At 46.7% G+C, this 21,368-nt stretch overlaps 2 protein-coding genes across 4 annotated transcripts in view; both read right to left on the bottom strand.

Moving 5' to 3' along the window:
- Positions 1-21,368, bottom strand: part of RABGAP1 (RAB GTPase activating protein 1) — a 67,360-nt gene that overhangs the window by 9,658 nt on the left and 36,334 nt on the right. For both annotated transcript variants that reach the window (XM_027885916.1, XM_027885915.1), the window contains exons 14-19: positions 5,366-5,479; positions 4,740-4,814; positions 2,705-2,830; positions 2,212-2,355; positions 629-670; positions 164-292 (exon numbers count right to left, since the gene is read on the bottom strand). In XM_027885916.1, the coding sequence (XP_027741717.1) occupies positions 164-292; positions 629-670; positions 2,212-2,355; positions 2,705-2,830; positions 4,740-4,814; positions 5,366-5,479 (630 nt within the window). The remainder of the gene's footprint in view (positions 1-163; positions 293-628; positions 671-2,211; positions 2,356-2,704; positions 2,831-4,739; positions 4,815-5,365; positions 5,480-21,368) is intronic.
- Positions 13,321-20,973, bottom strand: GPR21 (G protein-coupled receptor 21). 2 transcript variants are annotated; one of them, XM_027885921.1, is made up of 2 exons: positions 20,738-20,973; positions 13,321-19,992 (listed from the first exon to the last, which is right to left on the bottom strand). In XM_027885921.1, the coding sequence occupies exon 2, from the start codon at positions 19,621-19,623 to the stop codon at positions 18,577-18,579; it is 1,047 nt and encodes a 348-aa protein (XP_027741722.1). In that variant the 5' UTR covers positions 19,624-19,992; positions 20,738-20,973; the 3' UTR covers positions 13,321-18,576. The 2 variants fall into 2 exon arrangements, with proteins under 2 accessions (XP_027741722.1, XP_027741720.1); XM_027885919.1 differs by lacking the exon at positions 20,738-20,973 and adding an exon at positions 20,337-20,400.

Genomic DNA, 21,368 nt, shown 5'->3' with positions numbered 1-21,368 from the left:
GAGAAAGGGCACTTGGAACCACACCGGTGTATTTAACTCCAAACTAACCCACACAACCACATCCAATTGACCTGCATTTGCATTTGGACAGGGGAGCTGCTGGGCTCCAGCTGGAGGCAGGGCTCGTCCCCAGGGAGGAGCCTGCAGTGCCACCAGCACTCACCTTCATGTTGCAGGCCAGCTCCATCAGCTTCTTGGCGTTCTCCTCGGAGCGGTAGCGCTTGGGCAGCTGCACACGGAAGAACTTCAGAGCCCCCTCAAAGTCAGTCAGGAGCAAATCATCCTTGGTGGTCTGCAGGCAGGGACACAAACACCAGAAACAGCCCGTTCAGTACAGCTGCTGAATTCCCAGAGACAATAAAGCGGCAAGAGCCTTGGAAAGCTCTGAAAACATCCCTGCTTCTTCTTAACCTTCTGCAAAGAGTGGTTGTTTCTGTTTCTGCAACCTTCTATCCACCCCCCCAGGAAAGCCCTGTGCTGCACAGGCCGTGCCACAGCACGTGTAACACAGGCAGTTGGTGGCTTCTCAAATGAAAGCGTCACATTTTTGTAACTGGCATCTCAATTTTTTATATTCTGAATGTTTCCATGATGACGCATAAACCGCAGAGTAACACTGTATACTCACTTTTAATAATCCCAGTGCAACGTTAAAGATAACACTTATTCCCTGGAAAAGAAAGAAAGACAAAATAAATTAATTTCTCAGTACCTACAAGCCTGGGTGTGAATTTATTTGGTGGGTTTTGTTGTTTGTCTAGTTTCTGTGAAAAGGAGAATGAGGATACACATGTAACCAAGTGCTGTGTTAAATCAAAGGCCCAGAGAATGACTTTGCAAACAACTGGGAAAGTGTCTTTACTGGAGAGCCATTACAGAGAGCAAAACAATTAACATAGTTCTACTATCTCCTCATTAGTCTGAAACGATGAAGGCACTGTTGTGCTTTTATTTATTTTTAATGACTACTTGGCCAGCTCAAGATAATTTAATTTTCATATAGCAACTTCTGCTAACACCAATTCAAATGCAGCAATACATACACCAACACATCCAGTTCTCCTCTCCCAAACCTGGGACAATTTGTGTCATGAGAAACAAAGTGACTCACTTCAGGATGAGTCCCATGGCATCCACTCTGCCACTACTCCTTCCAGCACTTAATTTACACAGTCCAATTAAATACCAGCAGTTCCCATAGTCAGCAGTAGCACACACCTTCTCCAGGGGTCCCTTTGATAATTGTGACACTTTGCTCATCTTATTTCAGGATTCTGCCTTTCTCTTTCCCACTGAATTATTCTTTCACCATTACTTTACAAGGATAAAAAAAAACCCTCAAAACTTCCCTATGAGCACATTTACTATTTACGAATTGAAAATGTGTTTCTAAACAAACTGAACTCGCTTTCCCCATGCCATCTGCTGCTTCCTATTCCACTGGCACACGGACAAAGCAGGCAGCAGACACGGAGAAAGGGCAGGAACACTGACCACGAGGTTTATGAATGCTGGGACCTGTCAGTGGAGGAAAAGCAGGAAATCTGGCACTTCACAGGAACAACTGCACATCCAAGGAAGAATGGATGTGGAATGTCACCCAGCAAATCATTAAAGAACTCAAGGATGCTTCAGTGCAAGATGGGATTTGTTCACTGCTGTTAATAAGCACGGACTCTAATTACACTGCTTACCAGCACAGGACCAAGCACACTGCTCTGAACATGACTGCAGACAAAACCTCCACGTAAAGAACTTTGCTCTCTAATATATGCTGGGAAATATGGAGGGACTTCAAGTTTCCCAGGAGAAAGAGCTCCAAGCTTGTTGCCCAGCTGGGCAATTTTATACCCAATGGCCTCTATGCAATAATATTCTAGGAAAAAAATAAGTTATCACTGTGTATAACACAATTTGAGAAGAATTCACATATTTGTAAATTAACTCTCATCCCATGAGCACTGTTTAGAGTCATCTCACATAGATTCAACAGTGCTACAGGAAATAGGAGATTATAATCTTTTATAGAGATATTGACTCCTAATTCGAGTCTCTGAAATGCTGAGAACTCCTTTCATTGCAGAAATATAACACTTTACATAAAAACATCACCCGCCCTGCTCCGAGAGAACAGATAGTAACAAGGACACGAACACAGTGACAAACTGTCAGGAGCTGGGAGCTGTGCAAGCCTCCAGTTACAACACACACCTCACACAGGAGCAAGTCAATAATATGGAAGACCATGTAGAGAGGGAATTTTGCAGTGAAGAGGGTCAGGAACCACTGGGAAGCGTACATGTGTGCTTCAAGGCTGATGTCCAGGAAGTGGTTATACAGGTCAGGAATGTATTCCTGGGAATAAAACACACACACGCTGACAGTTAATTCACACTATGTGGGGCTGCAGCTGAAATCCCAAATTACAGAGGGAAGGCAGGTAGGGTGACAATCGGTGCAGCAAGGCAGGGCTCTGCACCCACCATTCCTGACGTGCCCAGGGGCCTCCCAAGGATGCCAAAGGCTCGTCCAGGCGTGGATGCCCAGCAGGACGTTGTCACCTGGCTCAGCAGGCCCAGCCAGTGCTGGCTGACACAGCACAGCCACCTCTCCCCCTCCCTGAGGTGACCAGCACTGTTCACACGTGAGAGCAGCCCAGGATTCTGCAGCTCTGCCCCACTCACCCCCCAGGCCCCAGCCCCACCTGCATGAGGCGTTCCAGCTGATAGAACTTGCAGTGCAAATCTTCAAAGTTCTGTTTGAAAAGTTCCCTGAGTCCATAATCGAACATGATTTTGACCAGAACACTGAATGCTTGCTCCTCAGGCATCTGGGAGAGAGGAAAGGGTTTAGCACAGAGCATTCAAACCTCCCCATCAGCTCCATCTGCCTGCACCTCCCTTCTCCTCCCTCGTGCTGAAAGGATAAATTGTCACCACTTTCTAATCCAGCCTGAAAGTAAACAAAGATATCAACACACAAAATGACATTTAGTGTTGCCAAGGGCATTTCAGTCTTATTCTGTGGAATAAACCACCTCTCAATCACTCCACTAAAAATACATCTTCCAGACATCAAGACCAAAGCAGTTTCCCGGTATCTTTGTTCCAAATCACGTCAGAATCTGAATGTTACAGATTTTGACCAGCCTAACCCGTCGTCACCTAAGTAAATAAGAGAGAAGCAGTATTAGTAGAGGATGTTAAACAGGATCTTTTCCTCATTCCTAATTTTCTATTTACCTTTTTCAATGACATTATTTCATTTGGTGTTTTGTTTGTTAGATGGCACAAATAAGAGAGATCAGTAAGTGCCAATAGAAGTTCCACCTATCCCAACTCAGCATTGGTTTGGGAAGGTTCAATGTTCCTTTCCTGCCAAAAACTGAAGAAACTATCAAAGCTCATCAGTGTTTTGACATTTTTCCCTGCCCTCAAAATTCAGTTTTCATATTTCTGTAGCAAAGTCTGACTTTGGGTCAGTTCCTGGTTCCTGTTAAGGACAGAACATCCATCTCAAGTATTCTATTATTAATCTGCAGATGGAGTTTGTTAAAACTGAAAACTTGGCTGAAACATTCCAAACTGGGAGTGAAGGACTGGCAGAAACTTAATTTCCTTTTCTGCAACATTTGTTTTTATTATTTATTTTCCCCAGCAGTCACACTCCAAATGCTGACTTCAAAGACAATTAAAAAAAAAAGAAACTTAATTCAAATTTAGCCTTTTTTAAATGCGTGCATTAATCCCAGAAGCCACAACTGTTGTTGAAGGGAGAACTTTACACCACTGTGGAAGAGCAGATCTCCTCTTCCACCAAACTGCAGAGAACTCTTCCAGCTCAGCCCTCTGTGGCAGCAACAGCCACTGAGGAGCAGCTGGGAAAAGGAACCCCAGAGCACAACTGGGCTCAGGAGCTCTGCACTTCCAGCTCCCCTTGCAACACAAAGGCTGACAAAAAGCAGATGTTCCTTTAAACCAGAGCAGTCTATAAATAATCTGAACAGATTTCTAATCCTCTCCTATTTCCCAAGCGTGAGTGAATCTAAAACTTTTGCTCCCGACACACAGGAACCATCACTCTCTCTCCAGCTTCTGCACACACCAGCAATTAAAGGATATTACACTGATGAGATCACTTCTATCAACAGCAATTAAGTTTAGAAAAGCATAATATAGTTTCTTTTAAAAATATTAAAATATTATTGTGTCCTTCCCTAACCTCTGAAACCAAGGAGCACAAAGACCTACAGGACAACAGTGCACAGTCAGCACAGCCTGCACTGAGACCTCCTGACTGACATCATCCCCTCAGTGCCCCACACTCTCCTGTGTACACAGGACATGGCAATTACCATCCATATTTCTGACTGATTCCAACGGAAACACCTTCTAAAAAGCTTAACTCTGACCTTGAAACCCTGTAACAAAACATCTACAGTGCTGTCATACCCACAGATTTCATGCCTACAAGTGCTGGTGAGTACAGGCCTGAATGGAAAGGGTCTGGAACAGGAACTCGGGGAATGAAGTGACTGCAGACCAGAGTGCTCACAAACACCAAAGGAGGCTTTAAACAATGACTCCTCTCTATCTAAACCCACGTTATTACTGACCAACACACAAGGGGATATGAGCCCTGCAACCCCCCCCCAGTTCAGGAGTTCTTCCAGGCAAAGCAGAGCAATAATTATAATTATTCTTAGGTTTCAAGCTAAAGAGGGCAGACCCAGCACTTACATGTAACAGCAGCACAGCAGCAAGAAACGACTGGCCTTGGCAGTAGCCAATCTCCTCATCATAGACAGAGTAGGCCTGAAAAAAGAATCAGCTCTTTACTTCTGTCTCAAGCTACAAACACAAAGAAAACAGAGCAAACACTCACTGAACACAGTTCTATAAGCTTTCACCTGTAAACAGGTGCCACATTAGGAAGAGGGAGAAACACCAGGAATACAAGGAGTGCAGGAAGCCTAAACCAGCGCAGCTGACTGAACACAGTGAGCTGTCCATTCCTGCTGAGTTCCTCCTGTCAATAAGCAGCCTCAGTGCCTGCCCGTGGCTTTATAACATTTATGGGAGGTGCAGAGTTATCTCCAGTTACATCATTTGTCCAGCTTGATCCAGGCTGACAGGTCTGGAATCGTGGGAAGTCTCTGCACCAAACACTTCAGTGTTCAGGAATCCAGAAGGGTTTTATGTCTCCTGAGTGCCACCAGCAGCAGCTCCGATGAGGAACAGGCTGAGCCAGGGCCCGAGTCTGTCTCCAAGACAGGCAGTGGGAACACATCCACATTCTTCTCACCTACCACTCACATCTGTCGGTGGTGCTGAATGCAAGCTACCAAGAAGAATTTAAAGAATACCTTGCATATTTTGTACAGGGAGTCCTGGCCATCCCCCCCAGTATCTTTAAAATAATCATGAGCAGGGAACGTTCGATTGATGTCTCGGGTGATGGCACTGTCTTGTGGAGACTCCTGTCAGAAAAAGAACATAATATGTAAATTGAAACGCATCAAAAGAATGTAAATTACAAATGTTAGGGCTGAGAGTTGGAAGATTGGCACTGGGTTCTGTGCACTGTTCTAAATTTAACAAAACACAGCCTGCTTCACCAGAGCAGGCTGGCAGCTCCACATCACAGGCTGGGTAACCTGGTTACCTCCACACATCTGGGAATGGGCACACACAACACACACAAACACAGACACACACGTGTTCCAGGCCACTACAGTGCAGAGCCTTCCCCTGGGGACTCCTGATCCCCAGTACTGCCCAGGCACGTCCCTTTATCTCCCCACTGCAGGCAGTGACAGTCAGTTGAGAGCAGCTGCTGTCCACAATCCTGTCCCTGAGGTTCAGCTAAGAAACCACTCTGCATCCCCCCCTCAGAATTCAGCTACAGAAAACAGAAGTCTGAGCATGAGCCCCAGAAAGTACTGCTCAGTAAAACATGACCATGAGCGGCGATTTCAGTGAGGAAGATGGAACTTTGCTCTCCACGCCACTCTGACACCACCAGTTTCAGATGCCTTGGGCACTTGGAAAGCTGAACAATAACAAAAAAAGTAGTTTACTCCGTCCAAATAACCCATGTTTCTGTAGCAAACAGGAAAAAGATTAGAAGTAAAAGATGGTAAAAAAAGTACACGATGTAATCAGCGTGAAGATCGTTCAGCAGAGCTTGTAGTTCTTTCTCCTCACAAAAGGATTTTGCAAACAACAAAAACAACAAAATTACCACAGTGTGCTTCATTTTCTCTTCTGATTTTAATCCAAGGTTAATGCTCCTCTCTGGGGCTTAACACAGACATTTCATTAGGAAAGCATTATGCTGCTATTAGAATCAAGTTACCAGATTGTTTGGGAAATTATATCAAAAGTACTGTTCAGCATTCCAATTTGATAATAATTAACGTGCTAAAGAGTCTGTCTCATTAGAAGGAAATCAGAAACAAACAAAAACCAATGCTCAATAAATTTCATATAAACATCTACCTTTTAAGTCAAAGACAAGGACACTGATGGCTGGTTGTTGGCTCCAGCATGTCTTGCAAAGGGAGAAAGACAACGCTCAGAAACAATCCTGAGAACTTTAAACGTGTGGATACAGTCTTAGTGATGACTTCAGTTTCTGAAGAGTTTGCAAGGCTGCCTTGCAGCCAATCCTCTGCAGGAGCTCAGGTGCTGGCCATGCCAGCAGCTCTGCTGCCACACAAGGGGCTTTCCCGAGTGTCACCTGTTCTGCTGCAACGGAAACACAACCTCAAATCCACTTGCCTTTTAATCCACTTATTTAACAGCAGAGACCAGAGCATCTGGTTGGAAACTCTTAAGAGAGGCTTCTCAAACCAATCACTCGTTATGGCTAAAGAGAACTAATTAGTGGCCTCTCTGGCTTTGCGTGACTTGGTCAGCACTTGACTCCTGTGTCTCAGTACAATTCCTCCAGCAATCTGTAACTCCAGTTCCTGCAGCTGAAGCACAGCTTGGGGAGAGAAAAATCAACGGAAACGATAAGGTTTAAAAAATGTTTTCCAAAAACCGTGGCTTTGAAATCTCCCCATTAGTACAAACTGCTGCAATCCAAGCATTGTGTAACCTTTTCTTTACTCCTATTTTTATACCTTGCTGTGAGAATTGGCTCAATGGGCAATTTCTCATGCTTTCAGGGGACTGGGAACTGAAGGAAACCCTTCTGAACCCACACCCTTCACAAACTGGGATTGAAAAATAGAAAGCTAAGAATGACAGGAAGAAAAAGAAAGTAGTAAAGAAAACAGAATGGAAACCAGCCATGAGAACTCAGGCGAGTGGAGTGAAGATTAAAATTCTCACAACAGTTTGCTGCTCTGAAGGAAAGCAGGAAAATGTTGATGCTCAGAACATACCTTCCCTCTCCTTCTTTGCTGCACTTTAAAATATTAGGGGAGTTATACCAAAACCTTCCTCTCCAGCTGATTTAAAGAGAAACTATGTGAGTAATTATGGAAAGCAGGACACAGTCCAGCAGGGAAAAGCCCATCTATCCTGTCAGTCTGTACAGAAAAGCAGATTGGTTCCCACCTCCTAAACTTGTCCCACTTAAAAGGCGTTTTCCTTGTATTTTTGCAATCTTCCTGGGAGCATCCCAGGATGTGCAAACCACACCATGCAGTTACAGACTTTATCAGCATCTTCACAGTGAGACTGTGTTACTCTGGAAGCTTTTTCTGTAGCTTAAGGCACAGTTAGAGCCCTGAAGAGCTGGAGTTCCCAGAACCTCTTCTTGGGGCTGATCTACTTGCAGTTTTCAGCAGCTCAGGTTTATTCCTCCTAATCCCCCACATAAACCCAAGAGGATGAAGAAGTAGCAGCAAAGAATTGCTGCAGGGACAAGATCTGTGGTGCTAAAAAATGAAGTAAGAGATCTCCAGAGAACAGAGGGAGATGCCTGCTGGAAACGGCTCATCATCCACAGATGGACTCCTGGGGCACCAGGCTCCTGGGAAAATGGGATGGGGGTATAAAACCTTCACCTGGACACAGCTTGGCTTCAAAAACAACACGGAAAGGGAAAAACCGTGAGGTCCAAACTTTAGACTCCTCCTGCCCTGCAATTTCCACACTGCAATTATTCCTTAGGAGGGTTCCCCCGACTCTGCAAGAGTTCTGTCACACGGTCAGAGATTACTGTGGGAAGGGTCTGGAGACTGGATCCATCAGTGGAACTTGCCCTGCTTTGCCCAGGGTCAGACCAGCACGTGGTGTGTTGCTGCAAGGCAGGGACAGGCCATGCCAGAGCCACCGAGCCAAGGGCAGCTTCCAGCACATCCACCAAGAGCCAAAGCCCAGCGAATTTAATTTCATGGGCAGCACCAAGGGAAACGTTACCCGATGGGGATCAGTTATTCCCAGCAGATCTGTGTATTTTAAGCACACTCAAAAATCCCAAAAGGTCTTTTGCTAGCTGTTTTCAGTGTTAGCAGGATACTGTGTCACCTGGTCTGTTTTGCAGGTTGATGGCAATCCCAGAATTACTTTCATTAGGCAATATTTACACGGACTTTTCCACAAAGTGCATTTTCCTGCATTTGTGTTCGCCCAAACCGCTGGAGCTTTTGGTCAGAGGAATTACACCTGCTACTGAGACCTTAAGGAAGTATCACAAACCCCACTCTCAGAGTAATGTATTCGTTAACTTCCCACAAGGAATGCTGCCCACAGAATGGAAGAGTTACCTGGAGTCAGCACTTACTGAGAACATCCACAGAAAAACAGTATTTGTGGAAAAAAACCTGAAGAATTTAGACAAATTTGGAATGGTTAGACAACTGCAACTGGACACAATAGTGCATTGATACAGCATACTTTCAGGCCAAATATGGCAATATAGTGCAATTCTAAAAATAAAAGTGAATCCCTTGTGATATCCAGCCCTTTCGCTCCGTTCGTTTCCTTTTAGGGCTCAAGTTTCCCACAGGAAAATCAGAGTGCAGGGTTTGCCCACGGTGCCCTCCAGCACGGACGGACACGGCACAAACACCAAGACCCTGCGAGCTCTGCCTGCTCCTGGCACCTCCAGACTGTCTGCAGCAATCAGCAGAAGAGGAAGAAGCCCCAGCCAGTGCCCAGAACACACCTGTGCCAGCACACACACAAAAGTCACCCCAGACAAGGCGTGCAAAGATGTGACGTTATCATTTATTTCTTAAATGTATTTATGATCCATTCAGACCTTTCAAATAAAGTGTACAAGTGCATTTCAGAATAAAAAACTACACTCTTCACACAGCTCTGTAGAACACTACATTTCATCAAGGAACTCGAAGCAAAAACTTCCTATTAAACCACCCATGCATCCTTTGGCTACAATAATATCACTGATCAACGAGTACTGCTAGTCAATTCAGAGTTTCCCTTTAAAGAGAAGGAGCATCCTAAAATATGCCACCCCTTCCAGAGACCTCTCTTTAAAGAGAGAGTATTAAATAAATTAGCTAGGCTTTTAGGCAAACAGTAAGGCTACTTAGTACTGTTGATGCATGATCCATATATTTGGAGAACAGGCAATCCTAGGCTATGTGAAATGCGTCAACAGCCCTTGAAATTGTAGTAGTATCAAGATTACATCAATCCAGAACAAATGGCAGACAAAAATGTAACCAGTGGAACAATCACTGAAAAATGTGCAGTTTCTCTTAGGATGGGAGGTGCTGATAACAGATTCAGAAAAGTGTTTATAAAATCCGCTAAGAACCACATTGACATTCTTAAAATTACATATTGTACAAAGCCCTAAACCCTGTGACTGTACAGCTACTGCCGTGTTCAATTGCTTGTTTGGAGAGACACATACACACACACCTGTAAAATACACAGAGATACCTATTTTAAAACAATCAATCCAACGTGGCAGTGACTGTACAGCTGCACAGTACACAAATATATATATATATATATATGTACATCTACAGCAAAAAGGGATCAAGCCAAGAGATGTATGACACAGCTGGGGTACAGACCACCTCAAAGGGAATAATACATTTCTTTGAGTTTTGATAGCTCATAGCAAAATTACCTCTTGGAAATAGTTATGCAAAGATCTAGAATCAGATATTTACATGCTTCCGATTTATCTAGTTCCATTTCATAATTAAAAATATGCAAGTATTATTTTAAACCAGTAACATTTGTCTTTTTTGGCTCAACCGTAGTTTTTCTTATTATTAGTCTTCGTTGAAAAATCAGCTACAGAAATGTCTATTAAAACGGTGGGGGGGGAAGAACCCTCTGCCCTGCATTTTAACAACAGTTCCGAGTTGGCACAAAATAGGTAATTCTGGAGCCACAACAAGAACTCTCCCCAAGCTGCCTTGAGTATGAACACACCCATCTTCACCACCCCCCCTCCTGTGCAGGTACAAACCAGAGCAGAGCCAGAGAGAGGAGGAGCCCCCCAACACCCCGACAGTCCCCACTGGGTCAGAACTAAAGCAGCATTAGAGACTCTAAAGGGTTGGACAGGCTCTGATTCACCTGTTTGCTTTTCTAATCTGCTTTGGTGGATGTTTTCCTGGAGTTCCTCCTAGCAGGGGTTTCACACTCACAGCTCTTTCTCATCTTCTAACACAAAACAATTTCCAGCATTTGAAGGTGCGCAAAGTCCTTACGAACACACACAGACACATCCTCACCTGGGATTTTATCTGTTCTTGGCCCTCTCACTGACACTCAGGGAAAAACTACCAGCTGGAACACTACTGGGGGAAGGAGCTGGACTGTCTCCCAAAACTCCTGTAACAACCCTCTGACAGAGGTCAGATAATGCACCAAATAACTGGTGGCTTCTGCTGCACCAGGGACTGACCGGGAAGGCGCAAGGAGACGGGCGGGACACAAGGGAAAATGAGCATCACAAAATCATGGAACGGCTTGAGTTGGAAGGGACCTTAAATCCCACCTCATTCCAACCCCCTGCCACGAACAGGGACACCTTCCACTAGCCCAGGTTGCTCCAACCTGGCCTGGGACACTTCCAGGGACGGGGCACCCACAGCCTCTCTGGGTAACAGAGAGGTTTTAAGGTAAGATCACTCCACTGTGTTTGGTTCAGCAAAGCAACCTAAAAGCACATGCAGGCACAGCCTCCCATGCTGGCGTTTAATTGTAAACAGCAGGTGAAAAGAGCAATTAAAAAAGGTACGAATACAAGTTCGAAATCCCTGAAGAAAAGACATACCCACGAGTATTAAGAACAGTAAAAAAGCTCATCATTAGCAGTTGCAAACTCGTTTCCATCCTGTTGCATTCATTAGAGGAATACAAAATTGAATCTAGTGTTTACATGCTAGAATTACAACAGAAACTGGAGTTCAAAGGTTACATATGGAGAGAAATGTATCAGCATAGGAACCTGCAAAAGACTGTGCTGTACAGCATTTCTAAAGACACAGGTCTGTCAAGACAATACACAAGATTGCAAATCCCTTCAGACAGTTCAAAAGCACAGCTGGAGGTAATGCTGCTTCCTGTCCCCTGAAAGGATTAACTGCACCATTATTTTTAGTAGGTTTTAGTGACAATCTCACCTCAAAAAATACCTAACCCCTCAAAAACTGAGGTGATCAGAAACATACAGGTACCTTACAGCCCTCAGGTTTTATTTCTCTGTACACTAAACATCAATTCATTTGACAGCATCTACAGAAAACGTTTTAAAAAATGTTTTTATGAAATACTTTTAATACTCAGTAATGCTAATATTTAAAAATACTTCACAGTGTGGTACTAATGTAACTTCATAAAACGAGCAACTTGAGTCAGCTAAAGCTCAAAGCCTTACGTTATATTAAAATAGTCCAAAGATTCCACACACACACACACACAGAATCACTAGCACTATAAATATACCTAAGCCACTTTAGTGCAAAGTCTGGTTTTGCTTCCCCTGACAAATCCCTCTATATTCCTGTCAGCATATTAAAATGTCATCCTTTACTAATCTAATCATTGATTTTCAAGGATTCATTTACAGCTGAAATCCCAGAAGAACTTTTTTCAATTTACCATAAAAGTAATGCCTCGGTTTATTAAGCATTTGATTGCTTGGCTCACGTGATGTGTGTAACGCTGAGAACGACTCGCATGAGCACAGCAAGATTCGAGTTCATCTTTCCGAGGAGTCACTTGAATTTACGTCACCTCTGAACGAAAGGATCTCCAGTAATGACCATCAGAGAGAAGCCAAAGCTTTGAATTACAGAATCTTACAAACTCCTAATTAGAAAGCAGTCAGAACAGGCAGTTTGGACTCCCTGCCCCTTCTCACCCCCAAGAGGACCCTGTGCTCCACCTCAGGTGCCTCACACACAGGTACTGCCCAGGTGGAGCCCTCCTCGTGATCACCAACTCCAAAACATGTTTGTCTACCTAAACCCACATCCTAAATATAGCCCAATGCAATCTGCATCCACTCAGCATGTCTAAAAACTTCTCAGCAAATACAGCTCCTGGTTATCAACCCGTGCACAGGTGTCAGCCCCAGTGACCTGATGCCTCCTGGTCTGTCCTGGAGCGGAGCCTGCACAGCCTTTGATCAGCTCGGGGGTTGTGACACTCCTCCAGAACAGCTCCAGGACAAAACAAAGATGACTTGGGAATAACAACTCCTGTTTCTCAGCTGAAATAACTACAAAGTCACCAGCTAGAGGGTCAGTTCTGCCTGCACAGATTGCTGGAGTACACCTGAGGCTGTAATTAAAGCTGGATCAGGATACAGGAACATCACTTCTGTCAGTGTTTTCATTAACTGCTAAAGCTCAAGAGATGCAAATGGGATATGGGAGAGACTCACAACCACTTCCATCTGCAGCCACCACTACAGCCCTGCAGAGCAGACACAGACTGGGGCTTGTTTCCAATTCTGCAGCAGGAGTAAGAGCTGAGAGGTGACAGAACTCAGTACTGCGTGGAGAATCATCAGCAAAGCTGCCTCCAAAAGCAAACATTTCATTTGTCTAGAAAATGATGTCACAGGAAAAAAAAAAAAAAAACCTGAAAAGGTGACCAAACAAACTGTATCACCTCAGATTACTTCCCTGGGGCTGGAACACCTCAAATAGACAATCATGACATTACCCCACTTTACCTGACCTCAAATGAGGGGCTGATCACCCCCCCAGGCCTGCAGGGAACCCCTCTGTGGTGGGGGCAGCAGCCCCAAGGCTCAGAGGAGCTGCCTCCAGAGAGCAGCAAAGCAGAAGCAAGAAGGTTCAACTCCACATTTTAAACAAATGTGCATTGTAAAGAAAACGACCCAAAGTAAATACTGCATTGTTTTGACTGAACTCCAGTGGGTTTCCTTTCTTTGTTTCACCTGGGGACAACTTTCAGTTTCTTTCTCTAGATGCAACTGCACCTGGCCCTAAACTTACTGGATTTTAATTCTGAAGTGCTGCCCTCTTCCAAAGGCATTTCACATACGTAACTTTAGTATTAAATGCCCTTGCTTATCTGCAGAAATGTCTTTTAAAGTGGTACCTCTGCAATGCACAGACAGGAAGGGAAAGAACAACTGGAACTGAGACACTGACCTCTACAAGCCAGGAGGACACTTCTCTTCCAGTGAAATTAGGTTGTTTTCATCAGCCTAAAAGAGGGGCTGTTTGCTTTCATGGAGACAGTCTGTAAAACCTGATGGCCCAAGGGTCTGAGCTGACCACAGCCCCCCCCACACCACAGCATTCATCTGGCAAAGAATGTTAAAGACAATGTTTGGATAAATGTGGATTAAAATCCAAGTTTACCCTGAATGACACCATGGGAAGGATGTGCAATTGTATTCTGCAAAGTCCTGGAAGGGAAGAAAAACATTTCTAAACCAAGCAACAAAGTAAGGGCCAAGCCAGGACAATGTTTCAGCAGGTGCTTCGAGTACTCAGCACCAAAAAGGCGTTAAAACTACAACAAAAGCCCTCCAAAACCACCACCTCCTCTTATTAAGCTAAAGTTACCTACAGGGGATGAATCAAGTAATCAGAATAATGATAAATGGGCCTTCTGTTTGCAATGGCTCAAGGCAGATTCCTGTACTCACACACTGGTTGGTTCCTAGGAAACATTTTTTTAAAGCATCGACCTCAATTAGGAAAAGTTCTGTCAACTTCCATCCCTGATGTGAAGGAAGATGAGACTGAAACACTTCAGACTTCCCAACTCATGGAGTTACATCCTTGCTCACTGCAGCAGTTGGGAACACCACAATAAATAGCAAACAAAAACCCTGCATATTCAATTCACACACCGAATGTTTCCATCTCGCGTCACATTCAGGCCTTGCAAGTGCCTTTTTCCCAACAAACCGCTGAAATTTAGGATTCTTACACGTAAAACCTTTCTGTGAGAGGGCAGGGACAATGCCCCAGGGGTGCAGTTTGGGGATTGTCATTCTCTGTGCCTTAGCACTTTGTACCACTTTCTTCCTGTCAAAGACTTGTGAGGAACATCCAGGACTGCCCCTTGGCACTGACACCGAGCCACGTCACAATTCCAACCAGAAGTAACACATTTCTGAGCCATGAGAAGCTTAAAAACAAGTACAGAATCCCCAACAACAAATCAAGACTGAAGAAACTGGTAACATTTAATAAAAAAAAAGAAAAGCAACTAGCAGTAGATAACAGCAAAACTGCTGTTTTACATAAAACATATCTGTTGAGTTTAAAAATACTGTCACTTGATTGAGATCATAAAAAAATAGTATTTCCCAGATATTCTCCCAGTCTATTTGGAAAATGACAAAATAATCACAACCCAAACTTCCAGTAATCCTTAAAACGAATACAGTGTTCTAGATGAAGCAAATTATCACCTTCTGAGAAGTTGTGAGCATTGAAATCCTTCCCATGGCACTAAAAAAAGCCACTGAATTGCGTCCTGCAAATTGAACCTTCCAGCAGCTTAATTTGAGAGCGAGGCAGATAACCCTAATAAAAAAATCAGTTTATAGTCTGAGATGGAACTTCAAAATTAGTTCATTTAATCACATCACAACCCAATTTTCGCGAAGCCGTAATTTGATTTCTGTGCTCTCCTCAGAGTGGCATTTATCTGTGCAGGGCTCTCCAGCACCCTCGGACACAGACCGGGCCAGGGAAGGATTAGTTTCATGTGTACAAGGATGAAAAGGAGCCAACTGCAAAGTTTGCTGCCTGACAGTTCCCAGCACAGCCTGTGATGGGAAGGACCGCTGTGCCTCGTGTGAGCTGCACGACAAAGGGTGTCCAACGAGCTGCTGAGCAAACAAGGGAATGGATGGCAAAATTATTCCTTCCAGTTGGCACAGTGAACAGGAGTCACCCCTGCAGTTCCACTGAAGACAACAGGCTCTAATGGTACGAATACTTAAAACATCTAATCACAAACAAACCTACATCAACATTAAATTAACTTCGAGGAAAAAAAAAAAAACTCGTAATTTAAATTAAGGAAAAAAATCAATAAATTAACAGAGACAAAAAGATAAATACTTGAACCTAAAAATAAGCTACTGAGGCAACACTAGAAGTGTCTGTACAAACACTGGATGAAACCTGAATGCACCAATGGGCTGCAACTCCTCTCCATCCTCATCTCTTGGAGACTTTTAGATTCTGATTTTCACCTCTCCCAGAGATTATCTGAGCTGAGGAAGACTTGGAGATGAGTAAGGCAACTGAAAACAGCCTGGCTGTCAGGAATGTAGAACTGAGCCTTAGCTGCAGAGCAGCAACAGCTGCAGGCATGGATCTGCATCTGGAACAGCCACTGCGCTCCAAGCACAATTCCAGGCTCAGAGCTGGAGTAATTAAACCTCTATGCCACGATTTAGACCCCTTACCAGTTTTAAAAATTTTCCAAATTCTCCAAAACTAGCACACAATGATACTATGTAAACCCTCTATTCATGAAAAAAAAAAACCAGAAGCAATAACCTTTGCTTCCACTTAAACCTGAAACTGCCATTTCTGGGGTCTCAGGCCCCAGCAGATTCTTCTCTTCCATTAAGTTTTAATCAAATGCTATTTCAATGATACGTTGCATCACTTCAAAGACTTGGAAATGTTAGATAAGGTGAAGAGCAGAGAAAAAAGCTATTGGGAGTTTACCTGAGAGGCTGTTCCAAAAATACCACACACACACACACACACACACACACTTTGATATTAGTGACTAAAGCCCTTAAATTGTTCCCCAAAGCCCACCTTTGCCACAATACCCACAAACCGCTGGAGAACAATGAGCCAGCTGATGTGCTGGGAGCTTATTATACCCCTCAGAAATGACTCACTACACCCCTGCACTCCCCCCACGGCTGTCTGTGTCTAACCAAAACTCAGACTGCGAGAGCTCTGCAGAACAATTCAGCTCTGCCATGTCTGGAGGACTCGGCACGAGCCCCGGCTCCAGACTCTGTCTTACTACAGAGGACAACAGGAGATGCCACGGGAAGGCAACAGGGTTTACACAGCCTGGGTTCTGAAAATTTCAGATTAGCTGAGGAGGAATTTATCTGGAGAGGTTTGGGCTGGGGATGGAATATGCTGGGAGCAGATCAAGGTACAGGTTCAATGCTTTGCCGCTGGGGTCCCCACGGGAAGGTGGCAGCGGCAGCAGCAGGGGTTGTGCCCCATCCTCCCCAGAACAGGGACACACTCACCCCGGAGAGGAACCAAGTGTATCAGCACTGAGTGCTCACAAGCACAGGCTGTGCTGTGCCAGGAGTGCTCCATCCTGCTGCTCTCTCTGCCCTTCCCTGTTTCCTCACTGGCAGCCCCAGGAGACTGTTCTGGAGCAAATGTGGATGGGCAGCAGGGACTGCAGCAATCCTGGCATGTGACAGGCAGAGACACGGGCTGGGATCCTCCAGGGCAAAGGGCTCCCAGCAGAGCAGAGAGGAGGGGGGGGTTTGCTGGAGGGACAGGGAGAACACTGAAAAGATGATCCTGATCTAGAACAACAGACAGCCTGACACCATTTAACAAAAACAGAGAGTCTTCCCTCTGGCCAAGAGAATCCCCCCAAATTCTAAAATGATCCTTTTCCCTAAGCTTTCTTCGTTCCCACTGTGACTAACAGCACACACCAGCTGTACCAGAGCAGCACAGGGAATTCCCTGAGCTCACAGCACCAAGGAGGGATAAACACAGGGATGCCCAACCTGCCCTCAGAGCAGGTGTGGTGGAGGGACAGGCTGACACAGGACAATACAACCTAACCCACTGTTACAGGAACACTTGGTTCGCTTCCATTTTCCAAAATGGCATCAGAAAGAAGACAAGGATATTCTTTAGGAAAAACTCAACAATTCTGCCACACTGCCTTCTTAACAGCTTTCCAGCACTCCAAACATTTAATCTAGGCTAGCTCGAACAATGTGGCCAGTGAGATTTGGTTTCTCAGATATTGCCTTTGTCTGACCAGTCAGATATGTGTTTGCCAACAGGATTTAGCTCCTGCTATATTTGAACCATCTTTAATCCCATGAAGGCTAAAGAAAAATGTCTCTGATTTAGCTCTGTGCACTTATGAATAACTCAAATACTACAGTTAAATTTACAACATAGTTCCCTTAGCTGTTTAGAAGACAATTGTTTTCTTTCCTTTCCCCTTAAGTTCTAGTATGTAAAATATCAGAAGAATTTAGATTTAAAAAAAAAAAAGGGACGTGTTATTTTTAAAGTTGTTCTTGAGAAAATTTCCACATACAAACCCGTGGCATTTCTCCACTGGTTTGAGAATAATTTTCACATGTTGGCATCAGCCTTGAGTGGCTGCCACAACTCTGGTATCATAAAGCAACACGTATTTTCTCATAGCTTATCAAAACACATTTTATTTAACTGCTAAATTTGGTCTGATCCAAGTTTCTCTTCTTACTTCACAACAAACAGGAAAACGCAGATGCCACACTCTGATCCAAACATGCATCCTACCAGGGAAACAGGGCAAGGACCCAGATCGGCCCCAAGCCTCCGACTGCTCAGATCACATCGCTGCACTCACAGCTCATTAAAACTGAGTTCACACTGAAATGTTCACATTGTTCACTCCTGTTCTACAAGTCCTGTCTAGGTAGCACTGAAAAACAAATTGTTTGGCCCCTTCTGTTCTGACGCTGGAACGTTGTGTCAATATACTTTGGCATATATTAAAAAAATCCCTGTAATATACCATAGACTGTGACATTTCCACTTCAGCTCTATCATTTACATGTGAAGCACGAATCTCCAAAGAACCCAGTAAAGCTGTAAGAAAGACTGCATTTTGCCGAAGCTCTCAGACACCCACTCCATTCAGTCACACCAGCTGGAGAGGTAAGTGTCAAGATGCAGCTTTATTCTTTAAAATGAATATGGAGGTGAAACTCCACAGCCTCCTCCACAGCAATCATTTTTTTAAAGTGAAACCACAACGACATGTGCTCCTGATTCTTCTGTGTCAGCAGCATTTCTCAGAAACCTTTTTGCAAATCTGGACATCTTAAAATCCCGTCTAACTTATTTCACAATCTGCGGCATCGTCCCTGCACTTCCCAGTCCAGCTGACAGGTGTCCTAGACGTGACATCCATTGGAAGATCTTTTGCTCCTAGAGGTAGAGGAGTCCTTGGCTACCCTCTGTCTAGCGCACGAGGCACAGATGGCCCCCGAGAGGCGCTTCAGCCCCTTCTGAAAGACACTGTTGGAGAGACTGTAAATGACACAGTTGCAGAAACTGTTGCTAATGGCAAGCCAAGTGGTCAGGAAGGACGCCACGCGGTTACTGTAGACGTTGGAGCTCTCCAGCAGGAAATAGATGATGTAGGGCAGCCACAGGATGTAGAAGACACTGGTGATGCGGAACAGGACCATGGCATAGCGCTTGTCCGGGCAGGGCTGCGCCTCCCCAGCCTCCCCATCCTGGGAGCTGAAGCGCACCCGCCTCTCGTTGATCTCCTTGGTGTGCTGCTGGCAGATGCGGAAGATGTTGAAGTAGGTGAAGCAGACGATGAAGGCGGCCGGGGCGTAGAGCATCACCACAATGAACAGGGTGAAATAGGGGTCGGTGTTCCAGGAATTGGCGCACCACTGGAACACGTCCCCGTGGTATCCAGGCTTTCCCCAGTGAAAGGAGGGTAAGAAGACCAGGCAGGAGTAGAGCCAAATGGTCAGGATGCAGATTCGCAGCCTCCACGGGGTGACCAGCGTGTTGTAGGTCAGCGGCTTCGTGATGGCAATGTATCTGTCGATGCTAATGCAGGCCAAGGAGGCCATGGAGACGCTCTTCAGCACTGACACCACGTAACCAAAGATTTGGCAAACCAAGGACTCGCTCAAAACAATAGGATACTGCAGCAGAGACAAAGAAGGCACCAGACAGCTCACGCCCACCAGGAGGTCAGCATACGCCATAGTCTGGATGAAGTAGCTGGTGGTGTGGTGGTTCAGCAGAGGTGCACAGTGAAAGACAAATATCACAATAATGTTGCCCGAAATAATCAGCACCATGAGGAACACAATAATAACCACTTCCAGGAGGCAAAAATTGATGGTCTCCAAATAGCTAATGGCCAGGAGACAGAAGGGCCGGCCACTCTGGTTGCCAACCAAAGAGGAGTTCATCTTGAGCACTGCAGTGATCGCTCTACTTCATGCTCCTGCCTGCTGCCTGCAGCCACTCCAGGCAGCTGCTGTCATTGCGGCTGGTTCTGTGTGTGCAGCAATGTCAAAACCGGAGCTCCGGTCCCCAGGGCTGCTCCAGATGCTGCTGCTGTGCATTGTCTGCAGCACAATTCCCCTTTAAATCCGGCTCCCCGCCGCTGCCGGTGCACCGGGACCCAGCGGCAGGCATGTCAGCAACTTCCCCGGCGCACGGGAGAGGGCTGATATGGGGTGCCCGCCCGGGTGGGCTGCCGCGCCGAGCACGGATGAGGGGCTGGGGGAAGAGGGAGAGGAACCTTCAGCGAGTCAGGACGAGAGTCCTCCCAAAGGCTGACAGAGAGAAGGGGGAAAGTGTTTTACAGATCCGCCTCTCCCCGCCGCCCCGCTCCTTCCCCACGCCCTGCCCAGCGCTCGCCGCTCCAGCCCCGGTCCCCTCCCCACGCCGGGCCCGGGCCCCGCCGGCGGCAGCGGGGGGCGATGCCGCCCCCGCGGAGCCCCGGCAGGCGGGCGGGGGGACGCGCGGCGGGGAGGGCGGGGGTCCAGCCCTTCTCTGCTGGCTCCATTTTGCACGGCGCTTTTGTTCGCCGCCTCTGCCGGCCCCGCCGCCGCCCCGGCCCCGCCGCCCCCCGCCCGGCCCGGCCCGGCCCGGCCCGGCCCCGCCGCCCCGGCCCTACCTGCGGCGGGCGAACAAAAGCGCGGAGCATCCTCGGGCGGACGGCGTGCGCTCCGGCCGCGGCGATGCGGAGCCGGGGGCGGGGAGGCGGGAGGAAGGGGAGGGAGGCGGCGGGAGCCGGGGGAGGGCGCGGCGCGGCGGGGACCCGGCGGGGAGCGGGGCCGCAGCCCCGGCCGCCCCTCGCCCAGGGGAGCGGGGCAGTGCCGGCCGCAGCCTCGGCACGGAGGGTGCCGCTCACGGCGCGCCCGGAGGGCCCGGTCCACGAGCGGCCGATGGCGGGGCGAGCATCACCCGGAGCGACCCCGCCGCGCCCGGAGAACACGCGGGTCCCGGCCCTGCCCGGTACTGCAGGCACGCACACACACACACCCCCGCACCCCGGTGCTGCAGGGACACACACACGAACACACCCGGGGATGCTCCCTGCTCCTCCTCCCGGCACCTCTGCGCGGCCAGCGACAACCGCCCATCACACGGGCGTGAATTCACGCGGTTCGTCATCACTTAAGGCTTTTCCATCCCAGCCCTTTGGGGGAAATACCTATTCTGGAATAAACGCGCCTTTGCTAGGCGTGGTGTGTGCTGTTCAGGAACGCCTGGCACCAAGGGCAAAGCTGAGAATGGTGTCCCACCGTTAATCCAGATGTAGCTCCTGGTAGGCGGGCACCTCCCTCCACACACATACACAGAACGCAAAAGCACTTGCTGTCCCTGACAGTCCCCCAGGACACCCCATAGCAAGCCAGAAACCCACGACATTGCAGCCAGCAAACACGTGAGAGATTCACAGCACAGCTCTTAAACTTGTGTTCACACCACGAGCTAACACCATCACACTATTCAACCAGGAAAACCTCTCCGAAGGCGGAGAGGCATAACAAGAGATGGGTATTGTTTGTTGTTTGTCAAGACTGTTTTACACAGGTGGCATGCTGGAAAACACGTTCCCATGGGATTTGGAAGCTCATTCTCTGCCCCGATACCAAAGTGCCCCACTGCCACAGGTTAGGACAGGCCCCTCGCTATGGGGATT

The sequence above is a fragment of the Empidonax traillii genome, unplaced genomic scaffold, assembly GCF_003031625.1.
Source record: "Empidonax traillii isolate 1590-97213 ecotype Southwest subspecies unplaced genomic scaffold, ASM303162v1 scaffold174:size915687, whole genome shotgun sequence".
Taxonomy (NCBI): domain Eukaryota; kingdom Metazoa; phylum Chordata; class Aves; order Passeriformes; family Tyrannidae; genus Empidonax; species Empidonax traillii.
Note: the sequence above shows the minus strand (reverse complement) of the source record. Positions and strands in the feature narration are given on the sequence as shown.

Coding starts and splice junctions, on each gene's coding strand:
- GPR21 (XM_027885921.1), bottom strand. CDS start 19,623: ATGAACTCCTCTTTGGTTGGCAACCAGAGTGGCCGGCCCTTCTGTCTC.